This window comes from Aotus nancymaae, unplaced genomic scaffold, assembly GCF_030222135.1.
Source record: "Aotus nancymaae isolate 86718 unplaced genomic scaffold, 86718_ANA_hifiasm-v0.15.2.pri h1tg000021l, whole genome shotgun sequence".
Taxonomy (NCBI): Eukaryota; Metazoa; Chordata; class Mammalia; order Primates; family Aotidae; genus Aotus; species Aotus nancymaae.
Genome location: NW_026988433.1, coordinates 22,669,595 through 22,687,016, shown reverse-complemented (window position 1 = coordinate 22,687,016; position 17,422 = coordinate 22,669,595). Strand labels below are relative to the sequence as shown.

Sequence of the window (17,422 nt, the reverse complement as noted above, 5' to 3'; positions counted from 1 at the left end):
ACACCTCCTACTACGGGGCAGCCCGCGGGCCAAATCCCGTGAGAAACACGTTCTGCGGAAAACGGAGATAATTCGCGCGTGCGCAGAAGTAGTTGCTGGAAATCTGCTGTTGGGATGCTGGCTAAGCCTCGTTGCCTGGGTAATAACGGATGACGCACCGCATCCTTGCGCCACGTGCTTCAATTCAGTCCGTGGTTTGCGTGTAGATGTTTGACCTGCATGATGACCCTCGCGATTTGCAAATGTGCTGAGGATCTGGAATACTGAAGTGCAAGGCACCTCTTGTTTTGGGGAACGTGTATCCTTTCCTCCCGTGACGCACCGCTTCCACAAAGAGGTGCAAACGCGCAGCCACTGCAGCGCTCCCGCCCCTCCCCCACCGTAACTCCAGGGTCGCGGATCTGCCCGCCGCGCTCTCCCGAAGCTCTTCGGGCAGTGTCCGAAGGGCTTCGGAGGGGCGAGAAGCCGGCGTCGGAGCCGCCTCTCAGTGATACCAGCCGCCTGACGCAGGCGTTTTGTCGCGAGAGGGGTGCTTTTACAGTTGCTCCCGCACACGGCTTGCGGTCCCGGCGCCGCGGAAATGCCGGACCACGGTCCGGGGTCCGACTGGACGGAGCGTAGCTCTTCTGCAGAGCCGCCCGCAGTGGCCGGGACCGAGGGTGGCGGCGGCGGGTGAGGTTGAGGGCCCCGGGGTGGGGGTGGGGGGGGCACCGTGGGGTCCTGGGTAGTGAGCCCGGTGGAGGAGGGCTCCGGCCTGCCCCGCGTCTCGGGGGTTGGCCCCGGTGCCCTCAAGTGAGAGGCGGGGAGCAGTTGTGTTGTGGACAGGAGAGAAGAGGGGAGGACTGCTTCGCGGTTGAGGGAGGACATCTGAGGGAAGCTTCGGAGGAGCGTTTGGTGCAGTGGCCAAGCGGTGACTGTGACAGTCGCCCGCGTGCATCTCTCTGCCCCGAGGGCGCGCTACGAGCCTTGCTGGGACGTTTGCCGTCTGGCACAGGACTGTGTGTCCACCAAAAGGCGAGGCGGCGAGGGCTGAGGAGGATGTCTCCGGTTCAACGGGGGGCGTCCAGGCCCATAAACCAGTTACCTCCTGCTTGTGACGTGAGCCAGCCTTCCTGTCAAATGGGGGTTTCTTTCTTTCTTTTTTGAGACGGAATCTCGCTCTGTTGCCCAGGCTGGAGTGCAGTGGTGCGATATCGGCTCACTGCAACCTCCGCCTCTAAGGTTCAAGTGATTCTCCTGCCTCAGGCTCCCGAGTAGCTGGGATTACAGGCGCCTGCCACCACATCTGGCTAATTTTTGTATTCTTGGTAGAAATGGGGTTTCACCATGTTGGCCAGGCTGGTTTGAAACCCCTGACCTCAAGTGATTGGCCCACTTCGGCCTCCCAAAGTGCTGGGATTACAGGCATGAGCCGCCATGCTCTGCCTTTGTTTCTTTTCTGTTCTTTGAACTCCTTGGCTGACTGCTGGATCCTAGTGTATCAGGAGATACATGAACTCTTTTTTTTTTTTTTTTGAGATTGGGTCTCACTCTGTCACCCAGGCTGGAGTACAGTGGCGCGATCTCAGCTGTCTGCAACTCCGCCCCCCTTCCCGAGTTCAAGCAATTCTCTTGCCTCAGCCTCCTGAGTAGCTGGGACTACAGGTGTGTGCCACCATGCTCAGCTAATTTTTGTATTTTTAGTAGAGATTTTGTATTTATGTTTCGCCAAGTTGGCCCAGGCTGGTCTCGAACTCCTGGGCTCAAGTGATATGCTCCTGTTGGCCTCCTAAAGTGCTGGGATTACAGGCGTGAGCTACCGCATCTGACCCATGAACTCTTGGCCATTGAAGGAATTGCAGGATGAGGGAAGGAAGGGTGTTTTGTCTTAAGTTTAGAAAAGAAAAAAGAACTTGTATGAAATTGGAAACATTACAGACCAACTTATCAGTTCTAGCACACCTTAATTACTATTCAAGGAACAGTCTTCAACACCCAAATCACTTCGTTAAAAATAAAGATAATAAGAAAATATCATGGATAGCCCAGGAGCCCCAACTATTTTATTGAGCTCACTGTAGGAATGAGATTAGGAAGCTATAAAAATAAGACTAGGACGTGGTGGCTCACGGCTGTACAAAAATTAGCCAGGCTTTGTGGCGAGTGCCTATAGTCCCAGCTACTTGGGAGGCTGAGGATGGTTTGAGCCCAGGATTTTGAGGCTGCAGTGACCTATGATCATGACACTGCACTGTAGCCTGGGTGAAGGAGGGAGACCCCATCTCTAAAAACAGAAAAAAAGAAAAATCTGGGCGCCATTAGTATTTAACCAGAATTATAGGAAAAAATTTACAAGACATTATTTCTGATAGAAACATGAAAAGTAAAAATAATATTCAATACTATTCTTTTTTAAAATGTGAAATATGTTGTTTGGGTACAGTGGCTCATACCTTTAATCCCAGCACTTTGGGAGGCCGAGGCAGGCAGATCACCTGAGGTAAGGAGTTCAAGACCAGCCAGGCCAACATGGTGAAACCCTGTCTCTACTAAAAATACAAAAATTAGCTGGGCGTAGCTACACTAGTCCCAGCTACGTGGGAGGCTGAGGTGGGAGAATTACTTGAACCCGGGAGGCAAAGGTTGCAGTGAGCCGAGATCATGCCACTGCACTCCAGTCTGGATGGTAGAGCAAGACCCTGTCTCAAAAAAAAAAAAAAAAAATTGAAATACGTTGTTAAGTGCTTGTAACTTTGTAATTATTATATATTTATGTGCTTTTTTTTTTTTCAACAGATCAGCTGTACACTCTTATTACCAGAATTCCAAAGGTTCTGGTGAGTAGTGCATATAAAGCAAATAATACCTATAAGTAACATGGTTCAGAGAAGCCAATTTGTCTGTAACTACTTACACAATAGCGTTTTTTCTTTTTCTTTTCTTTTGAGACGGAGTCTCTCTCTGTTGCCCAGGCTGGAGTGCAGCGGTACGATCTCGTCTCACCGCAACCTCTCCCTCCTGGGTTCAAGTGATTCTCCTGCCTCAGCCTCCTGGGTAGTAGGGACTACAGGTGTGTGCCACCATGCCTGGCTAATTTTTGTATTTTTAGTATAGACAGGGTTTTGCCATGTTGGCCAGTTTGGTCTTGGACTCCTGACCTCATGTGATCCACCCACCTCCGCCTCCCAAAATGCTCGGATTACAGGCATGAGCTACCGCTCCTAGCCCACAATAGAGTTTTAAAAATAGATTGTATTAGCATCCCTGGTGAACTTAGTCTTTTTTTTTTTTTTTTTGAGACGGAGTTTCGCTCTTGTTACCCAGGCTGGAGTGCAATGGCGTGATCTCGGCTCACCGCAACCTCTGCCTCCTGGGTTCAGGCAATTCTCCTGCTTCAGCCTCCTGAGTAGCTGGGATTGCAGGCACGCGCCACCATGCCCAGCTAATTTTTTGTATTTTTAGTAGAGATGGGGTTTCACCATGTTGACCAGGATGGTCTCGATCTCTTGACCTCGTGATCCACCCGCTTCGGCCTCCCAAAGTGCTGGGATTACAGGTGTGAGCCACCGCGCCCGGCCTGTGAATTTAGTCTTTAAGATTTCAAAGAGCAACCAGGAAGTTTTTTCTTGTCTGGTGGTATAGTATATTTTACATCAAGCATTTTTAAAATTAGCAGTGAATCCTAAAAGAACTGTATTTATAGCTGATGTTGGTTGAAAAGCACAGAGCACAGCCTGGGGTTTATACATGGATAGAAGAAAAAATTTCTAAATTGAATAGCTTCCAAAGAATAGAAAATATTTCTCAGTGCTGATGTTTTCTTCTCACTTGAAAGAAAGGATAGAGCTTTCAAAGTACTCACCTCTTCTCTGCCAGAGTTAAGAGAGTAAGACAAGCCCCTAAAGGTCTCTCGCTAATTGCTTTTTTTCCCTTGGAGCTGGAATTAACTGACTTTAGGAGTGTGTATGTATGTATACATTTTTTTTTTAATTTTTAATTTTTATTTTCTTTTTTCTTTTTCTTTTTTTTCTTTTTGTATGTATACATTTTAAGTATAGTAGTTATAGTATGTTTTAAATGTTTCATTTAAATTCAATGATAAATAAATGTGGGTTTACTTTGCCTTTCCTTGGTAAATATATAGTCCTTACACTTATCTAGGAAAAAAATATACAGACATATACCTGTGCATACATACATATATCAATAAATAATGTAGTCATTTAAAAAATTGGGCCGGGCGCGGTGGCTCAAGCCTGTAATCCCAGCACTTTGGGAGGCCGAGGCGGGTGGATCACGAGGTCAAGAGATAGAGACCATCCTGTTCAACATGGTGAAACCCCGTCTCTACTAAAAATACAAAAAACTAGCTGGGCATGGTGGCGCGTGCCTGTAATCCCAGCTACTCAGGAGGCTGAGGCAGGAGAATTGCCTGAACCCAGGAGGCGGAGGTTGCGGTGAGCTGAGATCGCACCATTGCACTCCAGCCTGGGTAACAAGAGCGAAACTCCGTCTCAAAAAAAAAAAAAAAAAAAAAAAAATTGTGTTACAGGCCAGGTGCGGTAGCTCACGCCTGTAATCCCAGCACCTTGGGAGGCCAAGGCGGGCGGATCACCTGAGGTTCTGGGAGTTTGAGAAATCCTGTCTCTACTAAAAATGCAAAATTAGCCGGGCATGGTGGCATATGCCTGTAATCTCAGCTACTCAGGAGGCTGAGGCAAGAGAATAGTTTGAACCTGGGAGGTGGAGGTTGCAGTGAGCTGAGATGGCACCACTCACTCCAGCCTGGTGACAGAGCAAGACACTGTCTCAAAAAAAAAAAAAAGAAGTGTTCAGTCTGGGTTCATTAATTTAGATTCCTCACCAGAATTCTTACTGAATTACAGTTAAACGTAAAAAAGAAACACAAAAGAATATAACTATTAATAATACATTCCAGATATAGAGGGAAAAAAGAAGAAATACTAACAATGATCAGTATAAGAGACAGATTGACTCAGTTATATAAAAGAAAAATTTCTAAACAAATCTCTGAAAGGCAATATATCAAAGTGTTTTAAAATAATTACTACAAGGCTGGGTACGGTGGCTCACACCGGTAATCCCAGCACTTTTGGGAGGCTGAGGTAGGTGGATCACTTGAGGTAAGGAGTTTGAGACAAGTCTGACCAACATGGTGAAAACCTGTCTCTACTAAAAATATGAAAAAAATTAGCCATGTGTGGTGGTACACGCCTGTAGTTCCAGCTACTCGAGAGGCTAAGGCAAGAGAATCACTTGAACTTGGGAGGTGGAGGTTGTGGTGAGCTGAGATAGAGCCACTGTACTCCAGCCTTGGTGACAGAGGGAGACTCCATCTCAAAAAAAAAATTACTACTAGATTGTGAGATTAAAGGTTTTTTTTCCCTTTTTATACCCTTAGATTATTTCACCACTCTCCAGTGAACAATGTGTAGTATATTGCTGTTTATAATTGGAGAAGAAAAGGGCTAGTATTCAGCAAGTGGTTGTCTTCCTCTATTTTGAACTTGAGAATTCATTCTATTATTTAAAATAAACACTACAGCCAACTACTGGCAGTGACTCTAGACATTATTATTATTTTAAAGATGGAGTCTCGCTCTGTTGCCCAGGCTGGAGTGCAGTGGTGTGATCTTGGCTCACTGCAACCTCAGTCTCCCAGTTTCAAGCGATTCTTGTGCCTCAACCTCCCAAGTAGGTGGGACTACAGGCATGCGCCACCATGCCCAGCTAATTTTTGTATTTTTAGTAGAGACGAGATTTCACCATGTTAGCCAGGCTGGTCTTGAACTCCTGACCTCAAGTGATCTGCCCATCGTGGCTTCCCAAAATGCTGGGATTACAGGCATGAGCCACCACGCCTGGCCTAGATAGTATTTTTAATATGATTTACCCCAACTACAATTTTGCAGCTTTCAGCTGGGCACCGTGGCTCATACCTGATCCCAGCATTTTGGGAGGCTGAGTCAAGTGGATCACTTGAGGTCAGCAATTTGAGACCAGCCTGACCAATGTGGTGAAACACTATCTCTACTAAAAAGACAAAAATTAGGCAGGCATGGTGGTGTGCGACTGTAATCCCAGCTACTCAGGGAGGCTGAGGCAGTAGAATTGCTTGACCCAGGACGTGGAGGTTGCAGTGAGCTGAGATTGCACCACAGCACTCCAGCCTGGGGGACAGAGTGAGACTCTAAATTTCAATAAAATCAAATAAAATAAATAAATATAATTTAGCAACCTTCAAGGCAATTAGTAAAACACATTTTTCAAAAATTGATTTATTAATACTTTACTATTCAGGTAATAGTAAACTGTAGTTCTATAACAGTGTAGGACAGGCTAGGTGTGGTGGCTCACTCCTGTAATCCCAGCACTTTGGGAGTTGGAGGCGGGTGGATCATGAGGTCAGTAGTTCGAGACCAGCCTGGCCAACATGGTGAAACCTGATCTCTACTAAAAAACACAAAAATTAGCCAGGCGTTGTGGTGTGCGCCTATAGTCCTAGCTACTTGGAGGCTGAGGCAGGAGAATCACTGGAACCCAGGAGGTGGAGGTTGCAGTGAGCTGAGATTGCGCCACTGCACTCCATCCTGGGTGACAGAGCGAGACACCATCTCAAAACAAACAAAAAATTAGTAACTTAAACTTTTATTTTTTTGAGACGGAGTCTTGCTGTGTTTCCCAGTGGCAGTGCAGTGGTACCATCTTGGCCCACTGCAATCTCAGTCTCCCGGGTTCCAGTGATTCTCCTGCCCCAGTCTCCTGAGTAGCTGGGACTATAGGTGCATGCCATCACACCTGGCTAATTTTTGTATTTTTAGTAGAGACCAGGTTTCACTATGTTGATCAGGATGGTCTCAAACTCCTTACCTCATAATCCGACTGCCTTGGCCTCCTAAAGTGTTGGGATTACAGGTGTGAGCCACCATACCTGGCTTAGTAACTTAAACTTAAAAAGTTGGTTTACAGACTTACAGAAAAGTTGTGAGAATAGTACATAGAGGCCAGGCACAGTGGCTCACACCTATAGTCCCAGTACTTTGGGAGGCCATTGTGAGTAGATCACTTGAGGCCAGGAGTTCAAAACCAGCCTGGGCAACATAGTGAAAGCCCATCTCTACCAAAAATATACAAATCAGCTGGGTGTGGCAGCAAGAGCCTGTAGTCCCAGTGACTCAGGAGGCTGAGGCTGGAGAACTGCTTGATCCTGGTAGGTCGAGGCTGTAAGGAGCCATGATCATGCCACTGCACTCCAGCCTGGGCAACAGGGTGATAACCCTGTCTCAAAAAAGAGTAAGTTGCAGAAATACTGTCTGTCTCTTTATTCTTTTTTGAGAGAGAGTCTTGCTCTGTTGCTCAGGGTGGAATGCTGTGGCATGATATCTCACTGCAGCCTCTACCTCCCAGGTTCAGGTGATTCTTCTGCCTCAGGCTCCAGGGGCTGGGACTACGGGCACCCACCACCACACCTGGCAAATTTTTATATTTTTAGTGGAGACGGGGTTTCACCATGTTGGCCAGGCTGGTCTTGAACTCTTGACCTCAGGTGATCCTCCTCCCTTGGCCTCCCAAAGTGCTGGGATTGCAGGCATGAGCCACCGCACCTTGACCTCTTTATTCTTAAATACTACCAAGTATGTATTTTCTTTCTTTATTTTGAGACAGGGTTTCACTTTGTTGCCCAGGCTTGAGTGCAGAAGCACAATCTTGGCTAACTGCAGCCTCGACCTCCCTGGCTTAAGTGATCCTCTAGCCTCAGCCTCCCAAGTAACTGGGACTTACAGGCATGAGCCATCGCCCTGGCCAAAAAAAAAAAAGGGAGTATTTATCTTAACTGTGTGTGTGTGTGTGTGCACGCACGCGCACACGTGCACAAATATATATATGTAGTTAACTGCAACCTTCGCCTCCCAGGTTCAAGCCATTCTTCTACCTCAGCCTCCTCAGTAGTTGGGACTACAGGCTCATGCCACCGCACCTTGCTAATTTTTTGTATTTTTAGTAGAGATGGGGTTTTGTCATGTTGGCCAGGCTGGTCTTGAACTCCTGACCTCAAGTGATCTGCCTGCCTCAGCTTCCCAAAATGCTGGGATTATAGGCATAAGCCACTGCAGCCAGCCCATTTTAATCTTTTTTTTTTTTTTTTTTTTCAGTAGAGATGGGGTTTCTCCATGTTGGTCAGGCTCGTCTTGAACTCCTGACCTCAGGTGATCCACCAGCCTCGACCTCCCAAAGTGCAGGGATTACAGGCATGAGCCACCGTGCCCAGCCATTTTAATAATTTTTAAGTGTACATTTCAGTGGCATTATGTGTATTAGCACTGTTGTGCAACCATCACCACCATCCCTGTCCAGAAAGTTTTTATCTTCCCAAACTAAAACTCCATACCCATAAAACACTAACTCCCAGGTGGGCGCAGTGGCTCATCCCTGTAATCCCAGCACTTTGGGAAGCCAGGGCAGGAGGATCACTGGAGTCCAGATGTTTGAGACCAGCCTGGTCAACACAAAATTAATTTTAATTTTTTTTGTCTCAAAAAGAAAATTAAAAAACAAAACAAAAAACCACTAACTCCCTATACCTCCTTTCCCCTGGCTTCTAGCAGTGGCCATTCTATCTATGGATAATTTTATTCTCCTAGGTATCTCATAAAAGTTAAATCATACAATATTTGTCCTTTGTGACTGGCCTATTTCACTTAGCATGTCTTCAGGGTTCATCCATATTGTACAATGTGTCAGAATTCTCTTGTTTTTTAAGGCTAAGTAATAGTCCATTTGTCTGCATATACCACATTTTGTTATATATTCATCTGTTGGTGGACACTTGGGTTTCTTCCACTTTTTGGCTATTATGAAGGGATTCAAACAATCTGTTTGAATCCCTGCTTTCAGTTCTTTTGGAATTGCTGGATCACAGGTGGAATTATTAGATTATATGGCAATTCTATGTTTAAGTGTTTGAGGAACTGCCATACTATTTTTTTTTCTTTTGAGCCAGAGTCTGACTCTGTCACCCAGGCTGGAGTACAGTTGCAGTGACTGAGCTCATGGCAGCCTCTGCCTTCTGGGTTCAAGTGATTCTTCTGCCTCAGCCTCCCAACTCCTGAGTAGCTGGAACTACAGGTGTGTGCCACCATATCTGGCTAATTTTTGTGTTTTTAGTAGAGACAGGGTTTCACCATATTTGCCAGGCTGTTCTCAAACTCCTGAGCTTGTGATCTGCCAGCCTTGGCCTCCCAAAGTGCTGGGATTATAAGTGTGACCCAACATGCCTAGCTTTTTTTTTTTTTTTTTAAGTAGAAATGGTTTCACCATGTTGGCCAGGCTGGTCTGGACTCCCAACACCTCAAGTGATCTGCTCACCTCAGCCTCCCAAAGTGCTGGGGTTACAGGCATGAGCCACTGTGGCTGGCCTATTTATTTTTAAGTGCTTTGTTTTCTGTAAAGAAATGTTATCAAGCTATTGAGAAATTAAATGTTAGTCCAAGATACATATGCATCTCAGAAATGTTTAGTAAGGACACAAAAGACATATTATTAGATAAAAAGTCCCCATTTATAACTTGAAAAAGGATTTCCAAAAAAAAAAACTTTAAAAAATGTTAAATTGGCATTCATATTATTACAGATAATAAGTTATGTTTCAAAGGTCGTAACACAATTTCCAAAATGATTTTCCATTTCTTGGTCAACTAGTTAGTCCTTCAGTATGCAAATATAACTCTTACTTACTTGCAGTATCCAACTTGCCAAAATCTTGAAGAAATAACTAAAGTTTAATATGAAACTGAAGACTTTGTTATTAATAATACTGAAACAAAAATGTGCTTATTTAATTCAATTTACTAACAACAAAGTTGTTTTTTTTTTTTTAAGACAGAGTCTTGCTCTGTCACCCAGGCTGGAGTGCAGTGGTGTGATCTTGGCTCACTGCAACCTCACCTCTTGGGTTCAAGCGATTCTCCAGCCTCAGCTTCCTGAGTAGCTGGGACTACAGGTGCATGTCACCATGCCTGGCTAATTTTTGTATATATTTTTTTTTTTTAGTAGAGATAGGGTTTCACCATGTTGGCCAGGCTGGTCTCGAACTCCTGACCTCAGGTGATTTGCCAGCCTCAGCCTCTCAAAGTGTTGGGATTACAGCCGTGAGCTACCACATCTAGCCACAAACTTTTAACTTAAAATGTTCTTCCAGCTTTATTTGAAATAGACAAAAACTGGAAACAACCCAAATGTCTATCAACAGGTACATGGATAATCAAATAATGGTATAAACATATATACAATGGAAGATAACAATAAAAATGAATGAACTATTTGTTATATGTGACATGAGTGGATCTCAAAATCATTAGTTGAGTGAAAGAAACCCGACAAAAAAATGAATACTGTGTGTTCCCATTTATATCAAACTCAAGAAAATGCAAATGAATTTATAGTAATAGAAAGGACATCAGTGGTTGCCTGGAGAAGGGAGTGTGTAGGGAGGAGAGATGTATTATTATAAAAAGAGGCATTTCATGATTTAATTGTCAGATACTGCTTTTCCCCAAGCTGCTAATGAAGCTTATACCCTAAATTGCTAGTCTCAGTATGTCTGAAAGTGAAAACTAGTTCCCGCTCTTCCAGGAGTATGTTTCAACTTTTATTTTTATTAAAAGGTTATTCTTTTATTCTGTCCACAGCTGTTTTTAAAACAATGAAATAGGCTGGGCATGGTGGCTCATGCTGGTAATCCCAGCACTTTGGGAGGCCAAGGCAGGCAGATCACCTGAGGTCAGGAATTCGAGACCAGCCTGGCCATCATGGTGAAACCCCAACTCTACTAAAAATACAAAAATTAGATGGGCACGATAATGTACACTTGTAATCCCAGCTACTTGTGGGGCTGAGGCAGGAGAATCGCTTGAACCCAAGAAGCAGAGGTTGCAGCGAGCTGAGGTTGTGTCACTGCACTCTAGCCTGGGCAATAGAGTGAGACCCCATCTCTAAAAACAAACAGAATACAACAAAAAATGAAATAAACCATGTACAAATAAATTTTGATAAATTTCTGCAGTCTTTCATGTTAATACTACATCTTCAAAGGGATAAAATTTGTATTACTTTGGTCTAATACAGAATAGAATTTTAAGGCCTGGTGCAGTGGCTTACGCCTGTAATCCCAGCTATTTAGGAGGCGGAGGTGGGAGGATTGCTTGAACCCAGGAGTTTGAGGCTGCAATGATCTATGATCATGCCACTGCACTCTAGCCTGGGCATCAGAGTGAGATCCCATCTATTAAAAAAGGATTTAGAAAACTATAAAGTTAAATAATAAGAAAATATTACTGTAAATCTTTAAAGCACAAATCATGTATTTTTTAGTATGTTTCTGACATGATAAAGTTACTATCAACACTTTACATCTCAGCTCAGTTCAAAGTAATGCATATAATGAGGTATAATTTTGTATATAAAATAATTATATAGAAGTATTTTAGATGTTGTGTGCTCTAAAACCAAATGGCATATCATATAGTCTCTTCAAATTTAAGTCTGACTTAAAATATTTAATACTACAGGATCATCACTGACACCTGTAAATATCTAGATCTTAATGATTCAGTTTGTTGAACTGATCTTTGCCTCTGAAATTCACATGATAATGTCTGCCTACAGATGGAATCAAAGATGGATACAAAGTGAACTCACACAGAGCTGAGCTGCAAGAGTTATGGAAAACTCCTCAAAATCAAATAATCCACTTCCCAAAATCAACGATGGATATATCCTTTCTCAAGGTATGCTAACAGGGATATATTTAAATACCAATACTCTTTGTATTCAGAGCCGAACTTTTTACTGATAATCAGCTGCTTAGAGGGTGAGGTACTGCAGATGACAAGGCATGTGCAGTATGTTGTCTAGGAGTCAATAAATATCTTTGGGTAAACTCATGAATGAATGTAAAGATTATACCTTCTTTATCATAAGAGTTCTTTCAGGATTTTACGATACTTCATCCTTACTGAGGGGAAGCTTAAAGCCCCAATCACAGAGATGCTCAAGAAAAGTTTCATCCTAGAAACAGAAACCCAACTTCATATAGATTTTACCTCAAGGATAACAAAATTAAGAAGAAAGCAGGTAAAGAAAATGGCAGTAATTAGCTTGCAAGTAGAGTTTAAAAAAAAGAAAAATAAATAAAAGGAAATGGCAGTAAGGGTTTTACAGTAGTTACCTGTATCCCATTAATGATCATAACTGCTAAAAGTATCTCTAGAGCAATGTGAATTAGGGTTAATTTTGATTTTTCTTTGAATTTACCATGTATTCAGTAAAGTAATATATAGTGGAATCTTACATCTTAAGTGAGCATTAATTTCTAAAATCAGCAAGTACAATGAAAATCTCAGTCAAAATTACTTAGAGACCAGCATACTGTCCTTCAGAATGTCCATCACAGACAGTTATTCTTCTGGTGCTGGAAAGGAATGTTTCTTCAGTTGAGACTAAGTAATTGGGTTGCTGTTAGGTACCATGTTATAGCTCAAAAATCATTTTGAGAAGGCAAGATGCCCACACTGAGAGGCTCACAGCAAGTAACACTTGACAGAACAACAGATTCACTCCTTCCTTGTTCATCTAGAGCAATGGGTTCTCAAACTTCATAGGGCATCTGAATCACCTGAGTGGAATGGCAAGCAGAGGCACTTGCACTGTTTAAATGGCCATTTCTTTCTCTTCTGGTCAAGTTAACATAGTTGAATTTGCTTAAGTAAAATACAGTTGGTACAACTCTCCTGAACATTCATCTCTTCAGATAAGGAATATTGCCAACTTCTCTTTAACAATGCAGACTATAAATCCTCTTACTCTGTCTTTTAGCATCCAGACCTCACCACAGGCCAGAAGCGTTATCTGTGCAGCATTGCTAAAATCTATAATGCGAACTATCTGAAGATGTTAATGAAGAGGCAGTACATGCATGTAATTCAGCGCAGCTCACAAAAGCCAGGCAGGTGCACCTCCAGTTGGTTTTTCACTAGTTTTTTACAATTAGTCAGAGGGTCTTTTTCTTTTCTTTTTTTTTTTTTTGAGAGGGTCTTTTAACAGAGCTGATTTGTATGACAGGTGTCCTCAGTCATCACAGAAGCCGCCTTAGCTCTCGTTACTCACAGAAACAGCATTACCCCTGCACTACATGGCGACACCAACTGGAGAGAGAGGACTTGGGGCCTTCTGATATTGCAGCTGCATCTGCACCTGAAATGCTCCTACAGCATTCCCTTTGGCGACCAGTGAGAAACAAAGGGTCTGTTTCTTACTGTGTAAAAGGCAGAAAATGTATCTATGTATCTCAGTTCAAATTTTTTTTTCTTTCCTGAGACACAGGGTCTTATTCTGTCACCCAGGCTGGAGTGTAGTGGTGTGATACAGTTTACTGTATCCTCAAACTCCTGGGCTCAAGCAATGCTCCTACCTTACACTCTCAAGCAGCTAGGGTGAAAGGTACAAACCACCATGCCCTACTAATTAAAAAAAAATTTTGTAGACACAGTGTCTATGTTGGCCAGGCTACTCTCACTTCTGCCTCCCAAAGCACTGGGATTAAAGGCGTGAGCTACTGTGCCCAGCCTTCCCCATCTCTTTTGAAGGGTAGCTAAGTGATATTAATGCTTGTGTTTCCTAATATATTCACTTTGCTAAATTCAGAATAGGCTGGACTTTTAAAAAGCAGAGAGAGATTTTCATGCTTTTTCTTTACTGCACTTCTTTTAGAATGTATTTTGTAGAATTATAAACATTTCTTCATCAGATAGAGATATGGATGACTGCCCTTTTCAATGTGATTCCCACTCAACCTCAAAATAATGCAAACACTTTCAAAAGGAGAAGCAGATGTGAGGGCGATCTGGCTGCGACATCTGTCACCCCATTGATCGCCAGGGTTGATTCAGCTGATCTGGCTGGCTAGGCGGGTGTCCCCTTCCTCCCTCACCGCTCCATGTGCGTCCCTCCCGAAGCTGCGCGCTCAGTCGAAGAGGACGACCATGCCCGATAGAGGAGGACCGGTCTTTGGTCAAGGGTATACGAGTAGCTGCGCTCCCCTGCTAGAACCTCCAAACAATCTCTCAAAAGGAGAAACATATGGTTGGTTTTGCATGGGGGAATACTATATAATAGGGAGAGGAAAAAGATTAAAAGTGTGAGTACTGAAATTGCACTGTAGCAGTTTTACATGTCAGGATTAAGAAATTACAGAATCTGGGTGCTGAAAGGGTGTTTTTGGTAACGCTGTAGCTAATAAAATGAATTTATGTGGTCTCTCACATGCACTAAGCAGCTGGCTCCAATTAAGATACTTTCCTTTCTTATAGGATAAAAACTGGGTATGCATCTAAAACAAGATGTAAGTCACTGAAGATTTTTAGAAGACCAAGGAAACTGTTCATGCAACCAGGTAAATGTGAAATTTTAAAAATATGCATTTTTGAAGATCTTATGCTTAAAACTACTGTACCAAATACGATTTCATTTCCATTAGGCAGATATTAACAAATTTAGAATATGATTTGCTTTTATTGTTGCAGATTTAAAAAATCAAACATAAAATATAGTTTATGCTTGCAATTAAAAGAACATAGTGGGCTAGGTGCAGTGGCTCACGCCTGTAATCTCAGCACTTTGGGAGGCTGAGACAAGCAGATCACCTGAGGTCAGGAGTTTGAGACCAGCCTGGCCGACATGGCGAAACTCCATCTCTACTAAAAATAACAAAAGTTAGCCAGGCGTGGTGGCGGGTGCCTGTAATCCTAGCTACTTGGGAGGCTGAGGCAGAATTACTTGAACCCAGGAGGTGGAGGTTGCAGTGAGCCAAGATCATGCCACTACAGTCCAGCCTACGTGACAGAGTGAGACTCTGTCTCAAATTAAAAAAAAAAAAAAAATGCTCAAAGAAGTGAGATTCAAGGTATTTATAATACCAAGGTCAGAGACTTAGTAGAGAATGAATTTGTTAGACCCAGAACCACAAACATGACTTTCTCAACCAGTAGCACTTCTTTTATGAGGTAGTGCTATTTTTGGATGAACAACATATTTTCTATAGCATATCTTGTATAGTATAGCAAAGGGCTGTATCTCTTAAATAGGCCCTTTTTATCCATAGGGACTATGTTGCAAGACCCCCAGTGGATGGCTGAAAGCCTAGATAGTACTGAACCCTATATACTTTGTTATTTCCATTTTTTTTTGAGACTGAGTTTTGCTCTTGTTGCCCAGGCTGGAGTGCAATGGTGCGATCTTGGCTCACTGCAACCTCCACCTCCTGGGTTCAAGTGATTCTCCTGTCTCAGCCTCCTGAGTAGCTGGGATTACAGGCATCCGCCACCATGCCCGGCTAATTTTGTATTTTTTACTAGAGATGGGGTTTCTCCATGTTGGCCAGGCTGGTCTTGAACTCCTGACCTCAGGTGATCTGCCCGCCTCGGCCTTCCAAAGTGCTGGGATTACAGGTGTGAGCCATTGCACCCGGCTACTTTGTTATTTCCTATAAATGCATATCTATGATAAAGTTTTAATTTATAAATTTGGCATATAAAGAGATTAACAATAAATAAAATGGAACACATAATATACTGTAATAAAATGTGAATGTGGTCTCTTTCAAAATAGCTTATATTGTACCTTGGAAAGCAAAAGTGTGGATAAGAAGGGACTACTGTATATCATTTTGTTTGATATTCAAGCCATGCAGGTGATATTATCAAAATTTTACAGCTGCAACTTAGACAAATCCAGACTTCGGAAGGATCAGCATAAAGGATCCTTCTACCACAAGTACAAAATACTGCAAAATGAAAAAGGGAAGACAGACCGAATGATCAGAAGTGTTCCTCAGAACTGATAATGTTAAATCATGTTAAGTAATTTCCTAGTTATTAGTATAGTGAAGTAGGGAGGTGGTTAAGAAATAGGAAAGTTGGCTGGGTGCGGTCACTCATGCCTGTAATCCCAGCACTTTGGGAGGCCAAGGCAGGCAGATTGCTTGAGGTCAGGAGTTCAAGACCAGTCTGACCAACATGGTGAAACCCATCTCTACTAAAAATACAAAATTAGCCGGGTGTGGTGGTGCATGCCTGTAATCCCAGCTACTTGGGAGGCTGAGGCAGGAGAATCACTTGAACACGGGAGGTAGAGGTTGTGGTGAGCCGAGATTGCACCATTGCACTCCAGCCTGGACAACAAGAGCAAAACTCCCATCTCAAAAAAAAAAAAAGAAGTAGGGAAGTTAGGCCTTCTGAATTGATATCCCTTCACTGTATGACAGTGTTAGCCACTTCTGCTATAAATATTGTATGCCTATCCAAGCAATGAGGGAAAGGACAGGAGAGAGGATAAGTCAGGTTCCAAAAGGAACAGTTAGAGTAAACTCCCAGTAGGGGGAAGAGATGAGAAGGAACTAAAGGAAAATGGAGAGATTCTGAAGATGTAGCTGACCACTGTAATTTCCCCCAACAAAAAGATTTTGAAAATCAATGGTAATATAGGACTTAGTAACAGAATTTGCTATACAGTAACTTGGCTAGAATACAGTACTTTGTATCTTAAAGAGTAAGAAATTTGGGGCAAAGGGAGGTGACTAAGAGCCTAGAAAATTGCAGGCAATTTGTCTTTACTACAGGCTTATTAATAGGCCAGGTCATTTTGAATCTTAGAGCTTTATTTCCAAAACAGACAACTAAAAATTCTTATTTTTCCTTCAGTTTCTTCAAATGATTCTGAATCATACATGAGTGAAGAAAAAAAGGAAGAAGATTTACTAAATAAATTTATGCAATCAATGTCAATTGAAGAACAGGGAGAACATCTGATGTTAACTTGACAGTCTTGTCTTGTGTATTGAATTTGTGCCAAAGGTGAGGGTAAGGGGTTGTGAGTTGTGTCCTCTACGTTTAGGTTGGTATTGTTATTCCTTAAATCATTAAGTAATTTTGTTTTGTTCAGAAATTTTTACAACAATGTAACTGGTCTGATGTAGTTCCATGTACCAATGACATTTATGTAAGAAAATATACATGTAATATACTTGTACTTCTAGCTAGATATAATTAAAACTTTTCTTGCATTCAACATTGAATTACTTTTCTTTAAATCTGACAAATGCATTGTATAATTTTTTCTTTCTCTGTTCACAGTAAGTCCTAAAATAATATTGAAATATCTTACAAGGGCCGGGCACAGTGGCTCATGCCTATAATCCCAGAACTTTGGGGGTCAAGGTGGGTGAATCACAAGGTCAAGAGATCGAGACCATCCTGGCGGTGAAATCTCGCCTCTACTAAAAATACAAAAATCAGCTGGGCGTGGTAGTGCTGCCTGTAGTCCCAGCTACTTGGGAGGCTGAGGCAGAAGAATCGCTTGGACCTGGGAG

At 42.8% G+C, this 17,422-nt stretch overlaps 1 protein-coding gene across 1 annotated transcript; it reads left to right on the top strand.

Annotated features, from left to right (window-relative positions):
• The first annotated feature begins 498 nt into the window (after nt 1–498).
• On the top strand, nt 499–17,121 carry FAM216A (family with sequence similarity 216 member A). Its single transcript, XM_021675527.2, has 7 exons — nt 499–672; nt 2,776–2,816; nt 11,665–11,786; nt 12,874–13,003; nt 13,120–13,300; nt 14,367–14,449; nt 16,755–17,121. Exons 1-7 carry the CDS (start codon nt 581–583, stop codon nt 16,871–16,873), a joined length of 768 nt encoding a protein of 255 aa, XP_021531202.2. The 5' UTR covers nt 499–580; the 3' UTR covers nt 16,874–17,121.
• Nucleotides 17,122–17,422: the final 301 nt, after the last annotated feature.

What these genes read in the sequence shown, in the direction of transcription:
- FAM216A (XM_021675527.2), top strand. Translation starts at nt 581, where the DNA reads ATGCCGGACCACGGTCCGGGGTCCGACTGGACGGAGCGTAGCTCTTCT. An exon ending in ACCGAGGGTGGCGGCGGCGG is followed by an intron (nt 673 to 2,775) that starts GTGAGGTTGAGG and finishes TTTTTTCAACAG; the next exon opens with ATCAGCTGTACACTCTTATT. An exon ending in CCAGAATTCCAAAGGTTCTG is followed by an intron (nt 2,817 to 11,664) that starts GTGAGTAGTGCA and finishes GTCTGCCTACAG; the next exon opens with ATGGAATCAAAGATGGATAC.